This window comes from Solanum pennellii, chromosome 8 (assembly GCF_001406875.1).
Source record: "Solanum pennellii chromosome 8, SPENNV200".
Lineage (NCBI taxonomy): Eukaryota > Viridiplantae > Streptophyta > Magnoliopsida > Solanales > Solanaceae > Solanum > Solanum pennellii.
The window spans coordinates 4,864,145-4,885,889 of NC_028644.1; the positions used below are offsets into that span (position 1 = coordinate 4,864,145).

Genomic DNA, 21,745 nt, shown 5'->3' on the forward strand with positions numbered 1-21,745 from the left:
CAATCCCCAACCGCAAGCCCTACCAGCACCCCCCCCCTCCCGAAAAAGTGTAAAAAGTATTTTTTTTTACCACCCACTCCTTACCAATTTTCTTTCTTCGGAAAAGGGCCTAAAATACCCTTGAAGTATTGAAAATGGTACAAAATTACCCTCCATCCACTGATTGGCTCCAAAATGCCCTTCTCATCTACCTATTGACTCCAAAATACCTTTGTCATCTACCTTTGGGTTCAAAATTGACCACTTATTTAATTGTTTTAAAACTAAACTCTTAAAATATTTTTTAAAATACTTGGCGTTCAACTATTGATTATAATTTAATATATTAATATAATTTATAAATCAACCCACTACCCAATCATTACTAACTAAACGCCACCCAATTAATAATCCACTTATAATACCAAAATCGCCATAAACACTACTAGAATACGATGAAACTATAGATTCTTGAAAATGACATCCAAATTTATTAGAGTCCGAATCGAAGCCCTAATTAAATTTAGGTTGAGCCGCTTATTTAGGAGGACATTTTCAATGGGATTCTCTTTCAAGATTGAATTAGAAATTTATGATTAAAGGTAAAGAAGTAATACATCCCGAATTAATTCATGCACCTTTGTTAAATATAATTTTATAAATATTTATGATTTGTTTTAAAACCTTTAATATATTATTTTGAAAAAAAATATACCTATGAAGTAACATCACATAATTGAGACGCAAGGATAATTAAGATGAACATAGTCAGACTTTTAAGTTTATCGGTAATTTTATTTAGAAACTTGAATGTATGATAAACTTCTATAGATATTTTCACCTCAAATTTTTAAAAACACTCAATTGGTAGTAGCTTTTCTGTTGTTCCATTAATAATGTGACGGGTTTATTAATATGGAGGGGTTTAATTAGTAATGGATGGGTAGTGGATTGATTTATAAATTATACTAATAAGTTAAATTATAACAAATAGTTTAGCGCCACGTATTTTAAAAAATATTTAAATAGTTTAAATTTAAGTGGTCAATTTTGAACCAAAAGGTGGATGACAAGGGTATTTTGGAGCCAATAGGTGGGTGGGAAGGGTATTTTGGAGCCAATAGGTAGATGGAGGGTAATTTTGTACCATTTCCAATACTTTGAGGGTATTTTAGGCCCTTTTCCGTTCTTTCTTTTATGAATGAACATCTTTTATCCATTTAACTACCCGCTTTTAAATGAGTAATATGAGTATTATTCGTTTTTACCCATTTTTAGATGAGTTGTGTACTCAACCGATTTAAAATGGGTAAATATGAGTCGATACCCTTATAAATTACCCATTTTGCCACTCCTAGTGGGAACTATTTGTAGTTGATTAGCTCCTTCTGAGGCCAAAATGGAGTTACTGAATGAGACCTCTCCAAATTGTTGGAAACATGATTCGGCTCCTACATTAAGCATTCAATATTTATATTATTAATTTCATAACCTTGCTACAATGATCGAGAATCACTCTGATATTTAAGATCAGATGTGATTATTCATACTTAAGTTATTCTTATGAGGGAATTCCTTGCAGTTGATTGGCACCCCGTCTGAGGCTGAAATGGAGTTTTTGAATGAGAATGCGAAGCGGTACATCAGACAACTTCCTCTTTACCGTCGACAATCATTTGTCGAAAAATTTCCACATGTAAACCCTGCTGCTATTGATCTTGTTGAGAAAATGTTGACATTTGATCCCAGAAGGAGACTTACTGGTGAGTAACCCCTGGAATGCTTCTTTGCTAGCTGCGCTATTCATTTATATCTGTGTTAAATTTTTGCCTTATGCATAGAAGAATACTTGTCTGTACGTTTGCTAGTATGTATTTTTCATGAACTGGAACTGCTAGTATCTATATTTTATCTAGTTGTCAAACCAATGAAGTTTCTACAGATGATAATTGTGGGAGATCACACCCAGAAGCGTATCATCTTTTTTGGATATAGTGTTGGCATTTTTACCTTCTCATAATTTTACTTGACGGATAACAATAATCCTCTGATCACATAGCATGCCGTTTATTATTGTAAATTGTGTTGATCTTGTTGTTGAAGCTAGGGGTCAAAACAACCTTCATTCGTTTTTAATTAAATATTTTACCTTGAGAAAAAGGAGAGTACAGATTTGCTCCATTCGAAGTTCTTATTTTCTGCCTTTTGACAAGGGGATTAATTAAGGTATCTATTTTTTCAAGTGCTCGGTTTAGATACCTATTGTAGCCCCTTGCTATGTAGTGGTGAAAATTTACTTTTTGGAGGAAGTACATGAAGTTTATATGGCCCCATTGGAGGCCTATGGAAAATAATAGGCGTATTATGACTTATTATTCCTGTTGATGTTTATTAGATCGGAAATTTGCTTAGTTAAGCGGATGGAACAAAAGAAAAAGAAAAAGAAAAAGTGAGGAGAGAAAAAATGCTCCCAGGCACGATTTACGAAGACAGCCTAGTCTGAACTAAAATCGATCTGGGGACTTATTCTCCGGCATATATGGCCAGCATCACATCATCAGGGGTTAACAACATTTACTACATTGCGGGGTTTAAATCATACGAAATCACTAGATGTAAAGGTGGTACAGACTCTTGTACGAATGGACTGAGAGTAGCAGAAAGTTAGTGAGAAGAGTGAAGATTAGCATTAAAGTTTTGCGGTGGTTGGTATCAATAATTACTGAGGCGTCTAAGGTACAAGGGAAAAGTTATTAGGAGATGGAAGTTCAAGGAACATTTTGCTGAGTTTTACTGCTCTCTTAAATACAACGAGAATGGCAGATTTGTCAGTTTTATTGCTATCCAAGGTCAGAAGAAGTCCATAAGTATAACACCGGAAGCTTTATACATGGTGTGTGTGTGTGTGTGTGGAGTAATATCGTCCACAAAATAGCCAGATTCATCTATGAACCCAACTTGCAATCAAAACCCCAAGTTAACATGGGCAAACATTCGAAAACATCTTATAGGAGGCAGTCCAAAGCAGTAGGTGGATGACGGATTCCATGAAGAGAGCAAAGTCATAGAAGTCACAAGCGGAGCACCGCTGGCAGAAACAGATATTCTTAATAGATGCATAGTTGGAAGATTCCAGGACACACTACAGGAGACCCCAGCTCTAAACGACGTTAGAAGATGGGCCTGCAACACTTGGAAGTCAGCCATAGGAGTCAACGTTTTTGCCATGAATGACGACCAATTTATGTTTGAACTCCCATCAAGAGTAGCAGCAGAACATGTCATGTCGGGGGTATGGGTGTGGAAGAAGATGAACCTAAGCTTGTACTGGTGGAAGCAAACCACTGGATGCTGGCCAGATGAAGTAAGAAGAGATTGGGTCTGGATAAGAGCCATGGGATTACCTTTGAGTTATGGTCATCGTGTATCTTTCAAACAAATCAGCAGACAATGCGGCGGATTTATCAAAACAGAGGAAGAAACAAAGCTCAAAAATCACCAAAAAAAGCTTTAGGCCCAACAAGGTTTAAACAAAAAGAAAGCAGCCAAGAAGCCCAAAGACTAGACTTAGTAAGCGTTGAAATAATGGCAAATCTTTCTCACATGAAGACGCAAAATAGATTCAAAAATCTGGACAACCTGGAGGTGGAGGAGAGAAATTTTATGCCTCGTGAACAAGAGACAATTCAGGGGGAAGGGGAGAATGCAGTCACCATAGCAAAAGCTACAAACATGGGAAACCAAATAATGGTCGAATCACAACTGAATGGACAGAATGATAGCAACACAAAGATCACAGAGGCTCTACCGCTAATGATTCAACTGCCTTTAGAAGACAATTTTAATGAAGAAAATCCTACACTCTGGATTAAACAACACATACTCAAATTGAGCACTGAATTTAGGGTAGATTTTAGAGGATGTGAGGAGAAAGCAGAGGAGCTCTATATGAAAATTGACAATAATAAGCAAGGGAACAAGGGGGGCAAGGGAGAAGTCACAACAAACAAAAAGAAAGGAGCAAACGAATTGAAAAGCCTGGAACTGGATACAAAGTTCATGAGCTTTGGCACTAGAAGTAGAGGGGGATACTTGGCAATAGAACAATAATGAAGCTAAACATAGTGTCATGGAATATAAGGGGGATGAACTGTGCTAGAAAGAGGGAAGTGATAAAAAATATTATGAAGAACTGGAAGGCAGATGTAGTCTATTTCCAAGAAACCAAGGTGGAAGGGGAAATTGAAAATATTGTGAAGGAAGTATGGGGGAATAAATGAGTGAATTATGCACAGCTAGAAGCCAGTGGAACCAGGGGAGGCATCGTTATTATGTGGGACAAAAGGGAGTGGGAAGGAGAAATTAGCAATGTAGGGATGCACTCTGTCACCTGTATTAGCTTCACAGTGATATGTCAAGATTTCAGCTGGCAACTCACAAGTGTTTATGCTCCAAATGATAGAGTAGAAAGGGAAGAGACTTGGTGGGAGATTGGTGCTGCCAGGGGGTTGATTGAAGGACCTTGGGTCCTATGTGGGGATTTCAACACTGTGAGGTACCCATCGGAGAAGAAAAATTGCAACAAAATCAACAAAGGAATGACAGATTTCTCAGATTTCATAGAAGACATGGAGTAAGTTGATCCTGAATTATTTGGGGGGAAATACACCTGGAAGAAAGGAGACAGGCATACAACAGCAGCCACTCTCCCATAATGTTACAATGTGGTGCTTGGGAAAACACAAAGTCATACTTCAAATTTGAGAACTGGTGGTTGGACATAGAGGGTTTCAATGACAAAATTAAAGGATGGTCGAACTCTTTCAATTTCATTGGGAAACCTGACTATGTCTTGGTTCCAAAGCTCAAAGCACTTAAAGAAAAATTGAAAGCATGGAGCAAAACTGCAAAAGGAAACTTGGGAACCCAAAAATAAAATGTCTTGGAACAGCTAGCTGAGTTGAGAAGATACAGGAGAACAGATCCATGAGGCCAGAAGAGATAATCTCTAGAACAACATTAATCAGTGAGTTTGAAGACATAGCTAAAAGGGAGGAATAGCATGGAGGCAAAGATCTAGGGCAGTGTGGCTAGAGCAGGGGATAGAAACACAATTTCTTCCACAGAACAACAAATGCACACAGGAGAATGAATACAATCTCAAAGCTGAAAGTGAGAGGAGAAAATTTTGATTGAACCAAAGGAGATACAGAAGGAGATAGTAACTTATTATGAGGAACTATACTCTGAGCCAGAAGAATGGAGACCATACCTGGAGATGAGAAACTGTCATATGATTCATGAAGAAGAAAAGAAATTACTCTTGGCACCTTTTGAGGTGCAGGAAATTCTAGAGAGCATAAAAGCATGTGCAGGGGACAAAGAACCAGGGCCAGATGGTTATTCCATGGCCTTCTTCAACCAATGCTGGGACATCATTAAATCTAATCTGGTGGCTACAGTGCAGCAGTTCCATAAGGCAGAGAGGTTTGAGAAGAGTATTAATGCCACCTTTGTGGCTTTGATTCCTAAGAAAGTGGGAGCTGAGGAACTGACAGATTTTAGACCTATTAGTCTAATAGGTGGAGTTTACAAGATCATTGCCAAACTGCTGGCAGAAAGGTTAAAGAAGGTGCTACACAGGCTTGTAGACAACCAACAAATGGCATTCATAAAAGGTAGACAAATAATGGATGCAGTGTTGATAGCAAATGAATGTGTTGAGTCTAGACAGAGAAGCAAGTGCCCTGGAATTCTATGCAAGCTCGATATACAAAAGGCCTATGATGATCATTCAAATTGGAATTTCTTACTACTTATGATGCAAAGAATGGGTTTTGGAGCCAAATGGATTAGATGGGTGAAATTCTGCATAAGCACAATTAAGTTTTCTATTTTAGTTAATAGAACTCCTAGCGGTTTCTTTCCATCCCAAAGGGGGCTGAGACAAGGTGACCCCATGTCACCCTTTTTATTCATCTTAGCCATGGAAGGTTTGAGTAACCTAATTTACACAGCAAAGATAAACCGTTGGATAAGGGGCTTTAGGGTGGAAAACAGTGCAAAATGGCTTGGAGATTACCCATCTGCAATATGCAGATGATACTCTCATTTTTTGTGAAGCAATGATGGGGCAAATGTTGATCCTAAGAGTAATATTCATCATCTTTGAAGCAGTCTCTGGTTTACATATCAATTGGGGGAAGAGTTTCATTTATCCCATAAATGAAGTGGCTGAGGTGGAGAGTCTGGTAGGGGTTTTGGGTGGTAGGGTAAGGGAACTACCAACAATATACCTAGATATGCCATTGGGGGGAAAGAGCAAATCAATAGGGATCTGGAATGGAGTGATAGACAAATGCGAAAAGAAGCTAACCAACTGGAAGAGTCAATATCTGTCTAGGGGAGGTAGATTAACCATGGTTAATAGTGTGCTGGATGCAATACCTACTTATGATGTCTGTATTCCCAGCACCAGATAAGGTCATACAGAGGATAGATGCTTTGAGAAGAAATTTCTTTTGGCGGGGAAATGAAGACAAAACGAAGTTTCATCTAGTCAAGTGGGAAGAGGTCATAAAAACAAGAAAGAGGGGGGACTGGGGATTAGGAACATGAAGAAACAAAACAAAAGCCTAATGCTGAAATGGCTTTGGAAGTTTATGACAGGAGAGAATATGCTTTGGAGAGAGGTGATCAGGGCAAAATATGAAGATGGTGACTACACCATATGGATGTGGTATTTGGAGATCAGTAAGAAATCTTTGGCCTGTGTTTCGTTCTAGAATCAGATTCCAAGTGGGTAATGGAATTAAGGTGTCATTTTGGGAGGACAAATGGATAGCCCAAAGAACCCTGAAACAATTATTCCTAGACTTGTATATATTGAGCTATCAACAAAATGCAACTGTGGCTGATATGTGGACAGTACAGGGGTGGAACTTACATCTTAGGAGGAATCTAAATGATTGGGAGATGGGGAACATAGTGGCCTTCCATGATACAATGGCACAATTTTAGTAATCTGACTAGGGAAGAAGACAAGGTTGTGTGGAAGATTGGCAGCAAAGGGGTTTTCAGTGTCAAGTCAGCTTACAAAGATCTCAATCATTCAAATTCAAATGACAGGAAGGAGTTCTGGCCATGGCAGATGATATGGGAAACTAAAATCCCATACAAGGTAAAGTGTTTCACATGGTTACTAGCAAAGGAAGCAGTGCTGACACGAGAATATAAAGAAGAGGAAGTTCCAACTATGCTCAAGATGCTTTTTGTGTGAGGAACAGGCAGAGACAGTCAACCATCTCTTCCTGCATTGGAAATGGACAGATCAATTATGGAGAATATTCAGCAGCCTTAGGAAGATCATTTGTGTGAAACCAAGAAACATAGCACAATTCCTTATTTGTTGGATCAATATAGGCAATACTACAATTAAGGAGGAGAGATGGAGGATTGTCCCAGCTTGTATATGGTGGACAGTGTGGAAAGAAAGGAATCAAAGATGCTTTGAGGGCAAGAAGAACAATTTGCAGAATTTTAAGATGAATTGTATAGCTCTTTAATATTTTTGGTGTAAACAGAAAGTTTTAGTACAGGCAGAAGAACTTTTTGATGTTATAGACTATTTGTGACAAAAAACACAGATGGAGTCAGTCTAGTTTTTTATACTTTTGGAGGGGGCTACTTTGATGTAGTATACCTGTGGATAAATAGAAAAAGATTATCATTCTCAAAAAAAAAGTGGATGGAACAAAAGTAATTCTGTGGAATAAGAGTGAATTTGTTTCTGGGAATTGGATGCCTGTAATCTATATTAGCATGATTATCTGTTCAAGCTCCATCACAGGAAACACCAATACTTAATGATATCTGCAGATGGGTAAACATCACACGGGATCGATGTATACGAAATGAATGAATTCCACTTTTTGTTTGAACTTCCAACAAGAAAGGCTGCTGAACATATTCTCAGTGGCGAATGGCGATGGAAGAAATTTAAGTTGACCTTAGACTGGTGGGCTCCTACTGTTTGGTGCTGGCCACAAGAGGTGTCAAGGAACCACACTTAAAAGTCATGATCTCGGAAGATTCTCAAAGAAATTGGTGATTCCTGTGGAGGATGGATTGAGACAGAGAAAGAAACCACACTTACAAATCATTTACACTGGACCATATCAAAGTAAAGGGAGATGGATCAGAAATCCCAAAAGACATGGAGGTCGAGTAATGGCTTCATCTATAATATTCCAATATGGTACCAAATTCCGGCTACTATGAGGGCCAAAGTTCCGATTGGAGAAGAAGCTATGACGGTACCGATGAGTAATAGGGCTATCATGCCCTATAAAGAAGAGAGCGATGTGACTGTTTTAGTATTGCAGGTCTTGGAATGTGTGGGATCATCGAAGGTAGGGGGAATTTAAAATTTGGGGCACGTGAGACTGTAGAAACACGTGAGAGTAGAGTTTTTAAAAACTAGAGGCTGGGTTTTATCAAGCCCAAGAACTGATCCCAATATTTAACAGAGGACCCTTTTGATGTCGAAACACAAGCAATAATTTCTTAGGAAAATATGCTCTCTTCCTAAACACCAACAGGCTGATACCATCGATGCTGCTGATATACAGAAGCAGATTATTGAGAGGTAACAATCATGGGAGCCAAGAGTTCTGCAAGAAATAGAACAATTCATGAAGGTCGAAGAGGAGGTTGAAGCCTGTCAATTCCGAAGGGTTCAATCAGCAATAGACATGCAATTAATTGAAATAGCTGGGGTGAACCTTGTGTGGTGGAAGATGCAGAACTTATTGAAGTCCGTTCCCCCAGTTTCGAAGGGGATGCAACATAAAATTGAGCAATCTATTTGGTGTAGATTTTCAAAGATGCGAAAAGGAGGGCTTAGCTCTTTTCATGACATGAAAATAGCTAGCAGAAGAAAGAACAACAAGCCAGAACCAATCCCGGAGATTTGTAAGACACCAAAATAAAAAGGCTTAAATGAACTTGAAGGTCTGATCTTTGATATAAAACTCAAAAGTCAGTGGGAACAGAACTAGGAGGATTTGGATGTCAGAGGATGAACCATGAAGATAAATATTAGGCAGAATACATAAACAGGCCCCTGAACTTGTTGAATTTTTCCTTTCAGGCACCTCAACTACACCATTTTCCTATCGAACCCCTGAACCATCTATAATTTGTAACTTTCAGATCATAGTACAATTTCTCTGAAATGTGAAACTGGAACTTCCAAATTCATTCTTCAAATTTGAAGACAACCTTGGGGCAGAGTGTTTTAAGGCACGTAACTCTGATATTCACACCTTGAGCCAACAAGAGAAGGCTACTATTGATGAAGTATGGACTGCACAAGGTTGGAGTTTGTTCCAGTAGACTTTTGAATGATTGAGAGATTGCACGTTTTGCTGAATTCCAGAACACAATCCAGCAGCTCACAGGTATAAACCAGGATCAAGATAGGCTGTGGTGGTTAGTCCACGTCTCTGGAAATTTTTCTGTTAAATCATCCTTTCAAATGCTGAACCACATTGGCAACAAAAATGAGTTGTGGCCTTGAAAAGATTTATGGAAAATTAATATTCCTTCATAGTATCATGTTTTCTGTTTGGTTATAAAGGAGACTTTTTTGACCCAGGAAATCTGAGAGGAGGGGTGTACAACTCTGCTCTATTTGTCATTTATGTGGGCAATATGTAGAATCAAACACAATTCACCTGTTCACAGAGTTTACCCCAGGATCAAGATAGCCTATGGTGGTTAGGGCACAACTGTGGCAACTTTTCTTTCAATTCTTCCTATCAGGTGCTGAACCACAGTGACAACCAAATTGAGGTGTGGCCATCCGCCTTTGAAACATATAATAGAAGGTCAAGGCCCATACAAAGTATCATGTTTTGTGTGGTTGTTTATCAAAGGCGCTTGCTTGACCCAGGAAAACTTGTTGAGGAGGGTTAGTTACCTTAAACCTTAAAAAAAGTTGTAGAGGACGGTTATACAACTCTGTTCTATGCGTGAAAAATGTAAAGTCAAATGGTCTTTTCCTACACTTCAAAGTGACAACACAATTATGGAACATCTTTTTGGCTATGTCAGACTATGTTGCTCAGACTCTTCAAAAATGTCATCGGGTGCGTGTTGAATCCTTCAAAAAGTAGTGCTTTTTTGGAGGATCCAACATGGGTGCGACGACATTTTTGGAGAGTCCGAGCAACTCATGTCAGATATGAGTTGGGTAATGTCAAGAAATGCCTTGGACCTGTTGTCAAGCTGGAATTAAAGGGCAGGATCACCTGATCAATAAAGAACATGGAGCATAGTCCCAGGCTGCGCTTGGTGGACTATATGGAGTGAGGAAGTTGAACTGCACTACATAACTCATGCCTCACACGGGATAATATTTCCAAAAGGAAATTCCAGCTTGCTAACCGATGCTATTTCTGCCACAAGCACACAGAAAGTGTCAACCACTTGCTACTGCACTGCCCAGCTGCCTCAGACCTATGGAATATGTTTTTTTTTTTTTTTTGGGCTTTCCTGGCCATGCCTTTTTCTGTTAGGGATGCTCTAGAAAGTTGGAGTTCACTGGATGTTGACAAAGCCATCAAGAGTATGTCGATGATGATCCCTGGTGCTATATTTTGGTGTTTATGGACCGAGAGGAACAAAAGATGTTTTTATGGAATTTCAACTTCTAAAGATCTTTTGCGAGGCAGATGTCTAGTTAGGCTTTTTAGCTGGTCCAAGCTGACCCCTGTAAATAATTTAGAACTCTTCTTGGATTTTGTCAGCTCTATAGCTTAGAAAGAGGCTACAAATCCTTTTGTTGTGAGCTTAATTGATCTATCCTTGTAAAGCTTGCATCTTCTTGATGCCTTGAAATGAATCTACTTACTTCATAAAAAAAATATATTTATAAACGATATTGTAATTATTACCATCTCAAAAAAAAATTAGCATGATCAGTATAAAGATGTGTGGAGATGAAGTATAAGTTGATGGAACAAATTTTTTATGTCATAACTGAGATGAGGTAAGTTTTTGACGTCTTGTAACCATAATATATGTAATTTTTCTAGTTTATAATATCATTTGTACGATACAACCACTGCTTATTAGGAAGCTATAGCATTTCTGCACAAAGTATCGAGGTGTGAGAAATTGCAACTGCTATTTTGTTCAGGATAATAGCTCAAATATGCCATGGAATTATCAAAAAAGACCTTTCCATGACACTCGTTAATAGTTGGGCCCAAAACTCCCCTGTTGTGACACATTTGGCATGTTCATGGCACTCACCACTGACAACCCTCACATTTGGTTTTATCAACCAAATTCTTCATTTCAAAAATCATATTTTCTATGCGTCATCCAGTTAAACCACCCACTTCACCTAACCCATTCCATCTATTTTAACCTATTCCCTTTATATTTAACCTACCCAAATTTCTTTTTACCCAAACTCCTAATCTGTTCTCCTCATTTAAACTGACCCAAATCCCTTGTCTTTAAAATCCCAAGAAGCTCAAGATCAAGTTGTTCAATAAAAAATTTCCATCTTCAAATCTTATCTCATTCGAACGCGAGGTCTTTGGTTTTTTCCCATTTCCAGTTGTAAAAGTATTGAAACTTGAAGGATGCCAACCTGGTGAAATTGAATGTTTCATCTTCTTATAATATAGATCTTCAAAACCCTGCCCTATTTTTTAATTTTGATAGTCGTCAAGCAAAAACAATTCAATGCATCCATGTTTTTCCCTTCTCCCTGCTTCTGGTTAACTGATTTAGTCTTCGGAGATTTAGCTGAGTTTAAACACTCAGCTTTGAAAGAAGATGAAAATGCACCATAACTTGAAACTGAACAACTGAAAACAAAGGATCATTATCCATTTTTGGAAGTGATGAAATTGGCTGTTTCATCTTCTTCAAATTGGCATGACTTGTTCAAATAAGGGAATTGGGGAGAAGGGAATGGGTTACAATTGATGGAATGAGTTACGTGATGTGGGTGATGATGTAGATGTGGGGCGGGTTAAAAAATAAAAGGAAATGGGTTAAAAGATGCAACGATTTAGGTGATGTGGGTGGTTTAAGTGGAGGACGGGGAAAATTAAGTATTTTAAAATCAAGAGTTTGGCTGATAAGACCAGATGTGAGGGTCATTTGTGGCATGGACATGCCAAATATTTCACAGGGGTTTTATGCCCAACTATTAACGAGTGGCAGGCCATTTCTTATAGTTTTATGGCATATTTGAGCTTTTTGTTAATCATATGATTAGATCCTTGTAGGTAGGAACGAAAAGAAAAACTGATCTATAGCCAAAAAATGAATTATTTTCTCTAAAATTGGAAACTAGCTAGTATGGCCGATAACTGTCATATGATATGTGGGGTTTATTGATAACATGCTTGTTTTGTGAATAAATGTTTGGCCTACCTAGTGTATTGAAAAATATGTTGTTCACTAGGACCTGGGCTTTTTCTGTTTGTTGTGTGTACCTTTATCTTGTCTCAATTCATTACGCCCACCTCTTTATTTTTTTGTAACTCTATGGCCACATCTTCATTAACAATAACTCAGTTTTATACTCTTTCGACCGTGAGTTATTGAAACTGAATGGTTGCTGATTGATGGGTTAGACAAAAATCAGCCAAGGGAAGGCCAGCGCACCAACTAGGGTTTTAACGAATCACCCAGGTATGGAATAAAGGCTGTATTGGGTCAAAGTAGGGTTGAAACGTGCTTTAATGTAGCATCAACTTACTCTATGGCTAAAAAAAGGGCAAAAAACAAATAAATGAAGGACGGACAGTATTGGGTGGCATCGCCATTGGATGGCTAACAGTTATGCTATTGTATTATACTAATAAAGAACTATTAAAGCTTGTACACTTTGTTGGTGGATGGATCATATCACTTAACCTTGCTTATAAATTACAACAATACAATAACTCAAAAGCTAAAGCATGAAACCCATATTTCAGTCCTGGCCACCAATACTCTAGCTTAGTATGATTAAGATCTTGAGGCGCCTTCTGTATTGAAGGCTTTGATAACCTCATCCTAGCATAGGCCTTAATATTGGCTGCCACTTCATAGAGTTTCCACTTAATAAAAGAAAAGTCATTTCTGTAGAGTTTCAGTAAGATTTCCAGCATGAACTAAGAAAGGAGAATAGTTAAACCTAGAATTGTGCCGCCTTCTTTTGTGGACTAAAGATGGGGCAAATGCAAGAGCTTGCTTGGGGGAAGTGCTACTATTTGTTCTGTGGGTATTGCGTGGTTTCCTTGGTCCAAAGTTTTGAGCTAGGATTCACATTTCACTGGTACAACTTCAAGTGACTTGCAGGATGATTCGATAAGCGTTATGGATAACCTCCATTGTTTGGTCTTCACACTTTTGTTGTATATATTTTATCCTCGACACTTCTCAAAAGACGTGGAAATCTAATCTCCATATTTGCATCCTTTAACATCCTACATCTTGCTATATACTGATTCCTTAATTATACATTTTGTTTCTTGTTTCAGTTGAAGACGCGCTTGCTCATCCTTACCTAACATCGCTTCATGATATTAGTGACGAGCCCGTTTGCATGACTCCTTTTAGCTTCGATTTTGAACAGCATGCCCTTACCGAGGAACAAATGAAAGAGCTGATTTACAGGGAGGGTCTTGCATTTAATCCCGAATACCAGCACATGTGAGTACTCGCTCGTTTGCTGTTGGATTGTCTGTGTGGCTTTCATTTTTTAATGCAACCAGGTCATTACATCTCCATGTATATACATGTCTTTTCCTCCCGATCATCGGATCATAGGATGTGTTTCTTTTTGAACGTATTATATGTGTATGACCATTGTTTTCCTGTACTCCAAGAAAGTGATTCACTTGTATCAGTATTTTTAGTTCCAGAAATGTATTTTTTTCTGCTATTGGATTTCTATCCCTTTGTCACTTCTATGCTTTGATACTATTGAATTTTAATTCTGAGTTTAATGGATTCTTGTACATCTGAGACTCGTTAATTCTAATATCTAACTGGCAACCCTGTGAACATGCAAAATACAGTTGGCATCTGAAATCTTCAGGTCATATATGTACTTTTTTTAAAAAAAATTTAAAAAAAAGTTCAGGGTAAAAACATACCTAAACTATCTCAATTTTGTGAGTTTCATACGTTAACTATTGAGAGTGAGTTTCTTACTTGAATATCACTCCATGGTTCATGAAACACAGTGTAATTTCTGATGGTGTCTACATACGCTTTTTTGTCCTTTCTTCAAAGTTGTCCTGTGAAAAATCAATTTCACCATGGAAAAAGTTAAATAAATCAATCTTAGGTTAAAAGTTAAGGTGAAAAGTTAAGAATTATCACCATAGAGTTTAAATTATTCTCCACTACGACATCCAACATCTTCTTTCTCTTTCTTTTGAATGGTTGCAACTTTTTCGATGAGTTGTGGTTTTCTCGAAAGATTAGTGATTTTTTTTGATGAGTTGTCACTTTTACAAAGAATTGTGACTTTACTGATGGTTTGTGACTTTTTCAAAGAATTATAATTTTTTCGATTAGTTGTGACTTTTCTAAATGATGGTAATTTTTTCGATAGGTCTGCACAATAAGCACATGTTCATATTACCCTTTGTTTGCTATAAACAGAGGGATTTCTTCTCATTTATCAACCACAAAAATTTTCTGATTTTCTACTCTTCTTCTTACTCTATAAAATTTTTGTGTGATTTATTGTCGTTGAGTGAGTATGAATGTTAGTAGAATTTGAGGTGCCACTATTCGGATGAAGTAAATCATTCTATCCTAAGAGGATATATTTCCAAACCTCGAGTACATGAGGAAAATAGTTTTTGATGATATAATTCTTTTTTTGCTTGATATATACAATAACATGTAATGTTTCAATAAACGAAGCTAATGTGAAGTAGTCTAAATTTATTTGTTTTTTTAAAAAAACAATTTCTCGATGCAAATCTATACTTTTGAAGAAAAAAAATCCAAAAATTATTAAACTTCTCATAGGTCAGAGAATTGTCACAAGTGGTTTCGTTGATGCTCTAGACATAAGGACTTTGTTTACAATGTTATTTATGTGATTGAGATAGTCAGAAAATTTGCTTCAAAATAATTATTACTATATAAACATTTTCTTTTGTTTAACCTATTTTTTTTAAAAAATATTTATGTATTTTAGTCGAAGGAAAATTCATATGATTTATAATTACCTCGACTTGAATGGTGTATTAGTTAATTTTTTAAATTTAATTGCTAATTTTTATAAGATAAATATATTTATTTTATGTAAATCTTCATATATAGATACATATATTTGGATAGGTAGATCTTCTAATTTCAAAATATATTATTTTTAAATGTTCTGATTTCTTCTTCTTTTATTATTTTTAAAAATACTCATATCAAATAAGAAAATATGTGAATCACTTAAAATTTATCATTTGTAAAATAAATTTTGTATTAAGTAATATGGAATAAACTTGCAATGCACGACAAAATTAAAAATCTAATTAACTAAATTGAAATAAAGGATTATCATTTTACCTCTACACTAAATTAAAAAGAAAAATTAATCCCACACATATTTAAGCTACTATATTACATCCTATAAACTTAATTATTTAATAATTAGAAATATAACATAATTATTACAACTAATAACAAGATCTAAATAATATTAAATAAGTTCTAAAATAAATGTTAATTATTATTTTTTATCACTTTCATTGATGATTTTTCTAAGTTTACATATATTTACTTGATGAAAAATAAAAGTGATGCGTTTGAAAATTTCTAAACTTATCTCAATGAGGTTGAAAATCAGTTTGGAAGAAAAATAAAAAGAATTAGAAGTGATAGAGGCCGTGAATATGAATCAAATGAGTTTAATTCTTTTGTTAGATCATTGAGAATAATTCATGAAACTACTCCTCCTTACTCTCCTTCGTCTAATGGAGTAGCAGAAAGGAAAAATAGAACTTTGGTTGAATTGACAAATGCCATGCTTATTGAGTCAAATGCACCTTTAAATTTTTGGGGTGAAGCTATCTTAACTGTTTGTTATGTGTTGAATCGTGTGCCTCATAAAAAGTCTAAATTGACACCTTTTGAATTGTGGAAAGGTTACAAGCCAAGTTTGGGATATCTAAGAGTTTGGGGTTGCCTAGCCTTTGTGAGGCTAATGGATCCCAAGATTACAAAGTTGGGTAAGAAAGTTACTACTTGTGCTTTTCTTGGTTATGCTTCAAATAGTACAGCCTATAGATTTTTTAATCTTGAAGATAATATTGTAATAGAATCTGGTGATGCTATTTTTCATGAAAATAAATTTCCTTTTGATTTTAAAAATAGTGGGGGTCAAAGGATTGAACAAAATATTTTGTCACTACCTAGTTCTTCTACTTCAACTTTGAAAAATAAAGAAGTTGTTGATTTTGAGTTAAGAAGAAGTAAAAGAGCTAGAGTAGAAAAAGATTTTGGTCCTGATTTTTATGTGTTTAATGTTGAAAATGACCCTCTAACTTTGAAAGAAGCATTATCTTCACATGATTCTATTTTTTGGAAAGAGGCTGTAAATGATGAAATGGAATCTCTAATTTCTAATAAAACTTGGAAGTTAGTTGATTTACCACCGGGTTGTAAAACAATTGGTTGCAAATGGGTCTTAAGGAAAAAGTTGAAACCGGATGGTTCTATTGATAAATACAAGGCTAGGCTAGTTGCAAAAGGTTTTAAACAACTAGAAGGCCTAGAATTTTTTGATACTTTTTCTCCGGTAACAAGAATTACATCCATTAGACTTTTAGTTGCTATGGCTGCAATTTTTGATTTGCAAATTCATCAAATGGATGTAAAAACTGCTTTTCTAAATGGAGACCTAAATGAAGAAATTTATATGGACCAACCCGAGTGTTTTGTTGAAGCAGGCCAAGAAAGCAAAGTATGTAAACTTACTAAATCCCTATATGGCTTGAAACAGGCACCAAAGCAATGGCATGAAAAGTTTGATTCCTGCATGATTGAAAATGATTTTAAAACAAATGAGTGTGATAAGTGCATATATCATAAGTCTTGGAATAATTCACATGTGATCATTTGCCTATATGTTGATGATTTGTTGATCTTTGGCTCTAACATGAATGTTATTGATGAAGCTAAAAATGTTCTTAGAAGCCATTTTGATATGAAAGATCTTGGTGAGGCAAATTTTATTCTTGGAATAAAAATAACAAGAACATGTGAGGGGATTTTCCTTGACCAGTCACATTATGTTGAGAAAATTTTGAAAAAATATAACTTTCATGATTGCAAGCATGTTGCTACTCCTTTTGATTCAAGTGTTCACTTATTTCCTGTTGAAAGTGAAAATGATGTAATAAATCAAAAGGAATATGCTAGTATAATCGGAAGTTTGAGATATGTGACTGATTGCACTAGGCCTGATATTGCATATGCAGTAGGAGTACTTGGCAGGTTTACAAGCAAGCCAGGTAATGAACATTGGCATGCTATAACAAGAGTTATGAGATATTTAATTGGAACGAAAAATTGTGGTTTGTTCTATAAAAAATATCCTGCTGTACTTGAAGGCTTTTGTGATGCGGATTGGAACACTTTGTCAGGTGATTCCTGTTCTACCACTGGTTATGTCTTTACTTTAGGTGGTGGTGCTGTTTGTTGGAGATCAAAAAAGCAAACTATAATTGCTAACTCTACCATGGAGGCTGAACTAATTGCTTTAGCTTCAGCTAGTGAGGAAGCGAATTGGTTAAGAGATTTATTGTTTCAAATTCCTTATTTTGAAAAACCAATTCCTCCTATTTTAATTCATTGTGATAGCACCGCTGCAATTGGTAGAGTTCAAAACCGTTATTACAACGGTAAATCCAGACCTATAAGGAGGAAACACAGTAATGTAAGATCGTATTTGACAAATGGTACCATTAATGTTGATTATGTCAAATCTTGTGATAATCTTGCAGATCCTCTTACGAAGGCCTTAACAAGAGAAAAGGTCTGGAGCACATCGAGGGGGATGGGATTGAAGCCTACAAATCCTTGAGTCATATATGAGGAAACCCAACCTGGGGACTAGAGATCCTATAACCAGGTTCAAAGGGAAAAACTAATCATATGATGACTTGTTGTGAAAAATGCACTATTTTTTTCCCTCCCTATGATGTGAGTGCATTATTTCCTGTAGTTTGTGAAGGTTGAGTTGATAAAACTCTTAATGAATATCTGTAGCCCGTATGGGTGGAGTGTTAATCTTACAGGAGCACTCTCGACAGATTTCACCTATGTGATGTGTGGAAGTAGGTCGCTTCCTATGAGAATGGGGCTTATTCTCAAATGCACTCATGAAACCGGGATAGCACATGGCCATAACGTGCTGGCTGTTAAAGCTCATGTCAACACCTTGATTATTATGTGTGAGCAGTGATATTTTATTTCCCTTAAGCAGTCATAGTTCAAGTCTGAGACCACTACGACTCTGGAGTAAAAGTTACTGTTTCACTAAGTGGAGGTTCAATGCAGAGCACACCTTCATTATGCATAGTAGTCTTCCTTCAACTGATATACTCTCTTATCTAAATATTAAAATGAGTGGGGGATTGTTAGGTTATTAGCATTTTAATATTAATATTTAACATATTAAATTGCTTTATTTTGGAGTTATAAGAATGAACATTGGAATGGATGACTTCTACATCATCCATTAGCATTGGTTATCCATCAATGTATTTCATTCTTAATTCCTCCATTACTCTTTGTAACCTATGTAACCTATGTAACTCCCATTGTAACCTATGTAACTCCCATTGTAACTTATGTAACCTATGTAACTCCCATTGTAACCTATGAAACTCCTAAGGCCATTATCTTCACTATTTACTACCTCCATTATCTTCCTATTCATTGCTAGGAAGACTTCTTGTAGTATAAATAGTGGTAGTCTTCATTTGGTTTTAGAGACACACAAATCATAAGAGAAAACAAAGAGTGAAAGAGTTAGTCTAAAAGAGAGTTCTTATTAGTTGAAGGGAGGTGTTCTTTTTTGTGGAGCTTTGGACTCAACTCTTGTCCAGAGTTGTTGAGTTATACTTTGTGAAGGCTGTTGTATCCTGGAGGGGACAAGTCAAAGAGGACTACTGCTGGACCGGTGAAAACATTTGCTGCAGTAGGCTTGAATCTCCTTAAAGAGAGCGAGATATCCGCGCCTCAGCCTGAAGAGATTAATTTCTTCATTTTATTTTCAATTGTAAACTTGCAATTTTATTATCTTGTAAGTTTTTCACTAACACCTAGTGAGTCATGTCTTGGTACTTCTAAATGCACGCATGGTAATAGAATGTGACAACCTCCTATATTTTGATTTTTTTCATCGGTGTCTAAACTCATATCGAAACTCTATTAATTTAGATTCAGTAAGTACTTATCATATCCGGAACAACTCTCTTTAATACATCTATTTTGTTTATATTTCTACTAGGTAACAGTTGTGTTTTTTGGTACTTGTTTCATCATGTTTCATGTTGAATTTGAAGTAATTTTTCACGTACTCACAACTAGCTTTTATTATATATTGCAATAAATGTTTTGGGCCATTGTAGATAGCAATATATAACTACCAACCAAAATGGTCCATTATTATCCATTCATTTGTGAGAAATCTACCAAAGTAGTAACTTTATAATACATAACCCAAATATCCTAGGTTAAAGTCAATTATTATGTAGTGCCACTATGGAATGATAAAGCTGCTTGATCAATAGCACAATAGTTGTCAAATCATTCAAGTCATCACCAAACAACTTTATGTAGCCTTGTGTATCAGTGTTCGGTTTGATTTTAAAATTTGGAAAAGGGTCTGATAAAATCTCTCAATTTTGTCATTTTGAGCTGATATATCCCTCGTTATGTAAGTGGTTCATGTATGCCCTTACCGTTATACAAACGGCTCATATATACCCCTGCTGTTACAAAATGAGCTCACATATACCCTTCATTTAACGAAAATTAAAAAAATAGTTCTAAATTTATATTTTTTTTACTTTTAATTTTTTAATAAAATTATTTAGGGGTATATATGATTTTTCTATCAAAGTTCAAGATATATTTAAATTTTTTTCATACATAAATTATTTTTTGATTTTTTTTTATTATAATTATTTGAGTTTCTTATTTTTATTTTATTTTTTTCTTTCATTCCTTAGTTTAAAGAAAAAAAATTTAACTATTTTTTTTGTCTGTATTGTAATTTAATTTTTGTATTCGAAGAAAAAAGTTTTGTCATCTACAATAAGTTTTACAAGAATATATTAGTGAAACATAAATAAATTTGATTATCAAAATTATAATTCTAAATTAGTCATTGAAATAAAAAAAAGTCAAAAAATATGTTTGAGGAGGATGAAATTTACTCATATGGAATTATATCTTTTAGATAAATAATAAAAAATTAGATTAAATTTTTTTTTTCATTTCCGTTAAAGGAAAAAGGTATATGTGAGTCATTTGTTTATAAGTAGGGGTATATATGAGTCACTTTCATAACAAATGGTATATCAGCTCTAAATGACAAAGTTGAGGAGTATATCAGACCCTTTTCCCTTTAAAATTTAATGATTAGGCTTATTGACTTATTGGTTATTCCGTTTCAATTATAGGCAATAATTTTTCAGAATTGTTAGGGTTATTGATTTTTTTTAAAAAAAAGCTTTAACTTTCTGTCATTGAAATGTAGTAAAAAAGAATTTTAGAAACAATCAAAAGTATACGTAAACTATGCATTCAATAAAATACAGTTCAAACAAAAGAATGTATACATTCAATAGCATACGTAAATGGTACATACATGTATAATGGTTAATGGGAAAAGAAATAAATATACCTTCGAACTATCATAAATAATGGTATGCAGATACCTTCCGTCATACTTTTTGGACATTGATATCCTTACTATCTAAAAACTAGAGCATATATACCCTTTATACTAACGGACATACACGTGTCGTAATCTTATCCACCGATCCGACATTTATTAAATATCGGATCGACGGATAAGATTGTGCCACGTGTTCCTATTTAGTCTTCCGTTAGAATGAAGGGCATATATACTCTAGTTTTTGGACGGTAGGGGCACAATGTCCCTAAAGTATGACGGATGATATCTACATACTATTTACGATCGTTTGGAGATATATTTATCATTTTTCCCTAAGTTTATTTATGATGCATACTCATATAGCGAAATTGTACATACATGTATGATAAATCCATTTATAAAATATACATGGTGTACATGAAATACAAATATACTATCCGGTGAAGTTGTATGAGTTTATTACTAGGTTTGAGATAACAAATACAACATATTTAGGGAAATTGGCTAATAAATACAATGAAATTGAGCTTAACATGTACAACAAAATTGAGCACAGATATAGCAAATTTGAGCGATAGATATAACAAAATTTGAACCAAAGATACCAAGAATTTGAGCGATAGATACAACTCCTAATAGTTTTAATGAATCGCAGTTAGGCAAACTATAATTATTTATTGTAATTATGCTTCTAATTATACATGCTTATGAAATTTCCTCATAGATAAAAGTGACAAATATGCCGATTGAAATAAATTTGGACTAGTCAAAATGGGGTGTGTTAAAAATAATTTGGGTCATTCGCACATACCTCAATTTTAAGAG

General features: G+C 35.4%; 1 protein-coding gene across 1 annotated transcript in view; it reads left to right on the top strand.

Moving 5' to 3' along the window:
• LOC107028731 (mitogen-activated protein kinase homolog NTF4) overlaps positions 1-13,958 on the top strand; it is a 23,357-nt gene extending 9,399 nt beyond the window's left edge. Inside the window, exons 5-6 of the mRNA XM_015229908.2 lie at positions 1,562-1,742; positions 13,533-13,958. Coding sequence (XP_015085394.1) covers positions 1,562-1,742; positions 13,533-13,708 — 357 coding nt within the window. The 3' untranslated portion in view covers positions 13,709-13,958. The remainder of the gene's footprint in view (positions 1-1,561; positions 1,743-13,532) is intronic.
• The last annotated feature ends 7,787 nt before the right edge of the window (positions 13,959-21,745 follow it).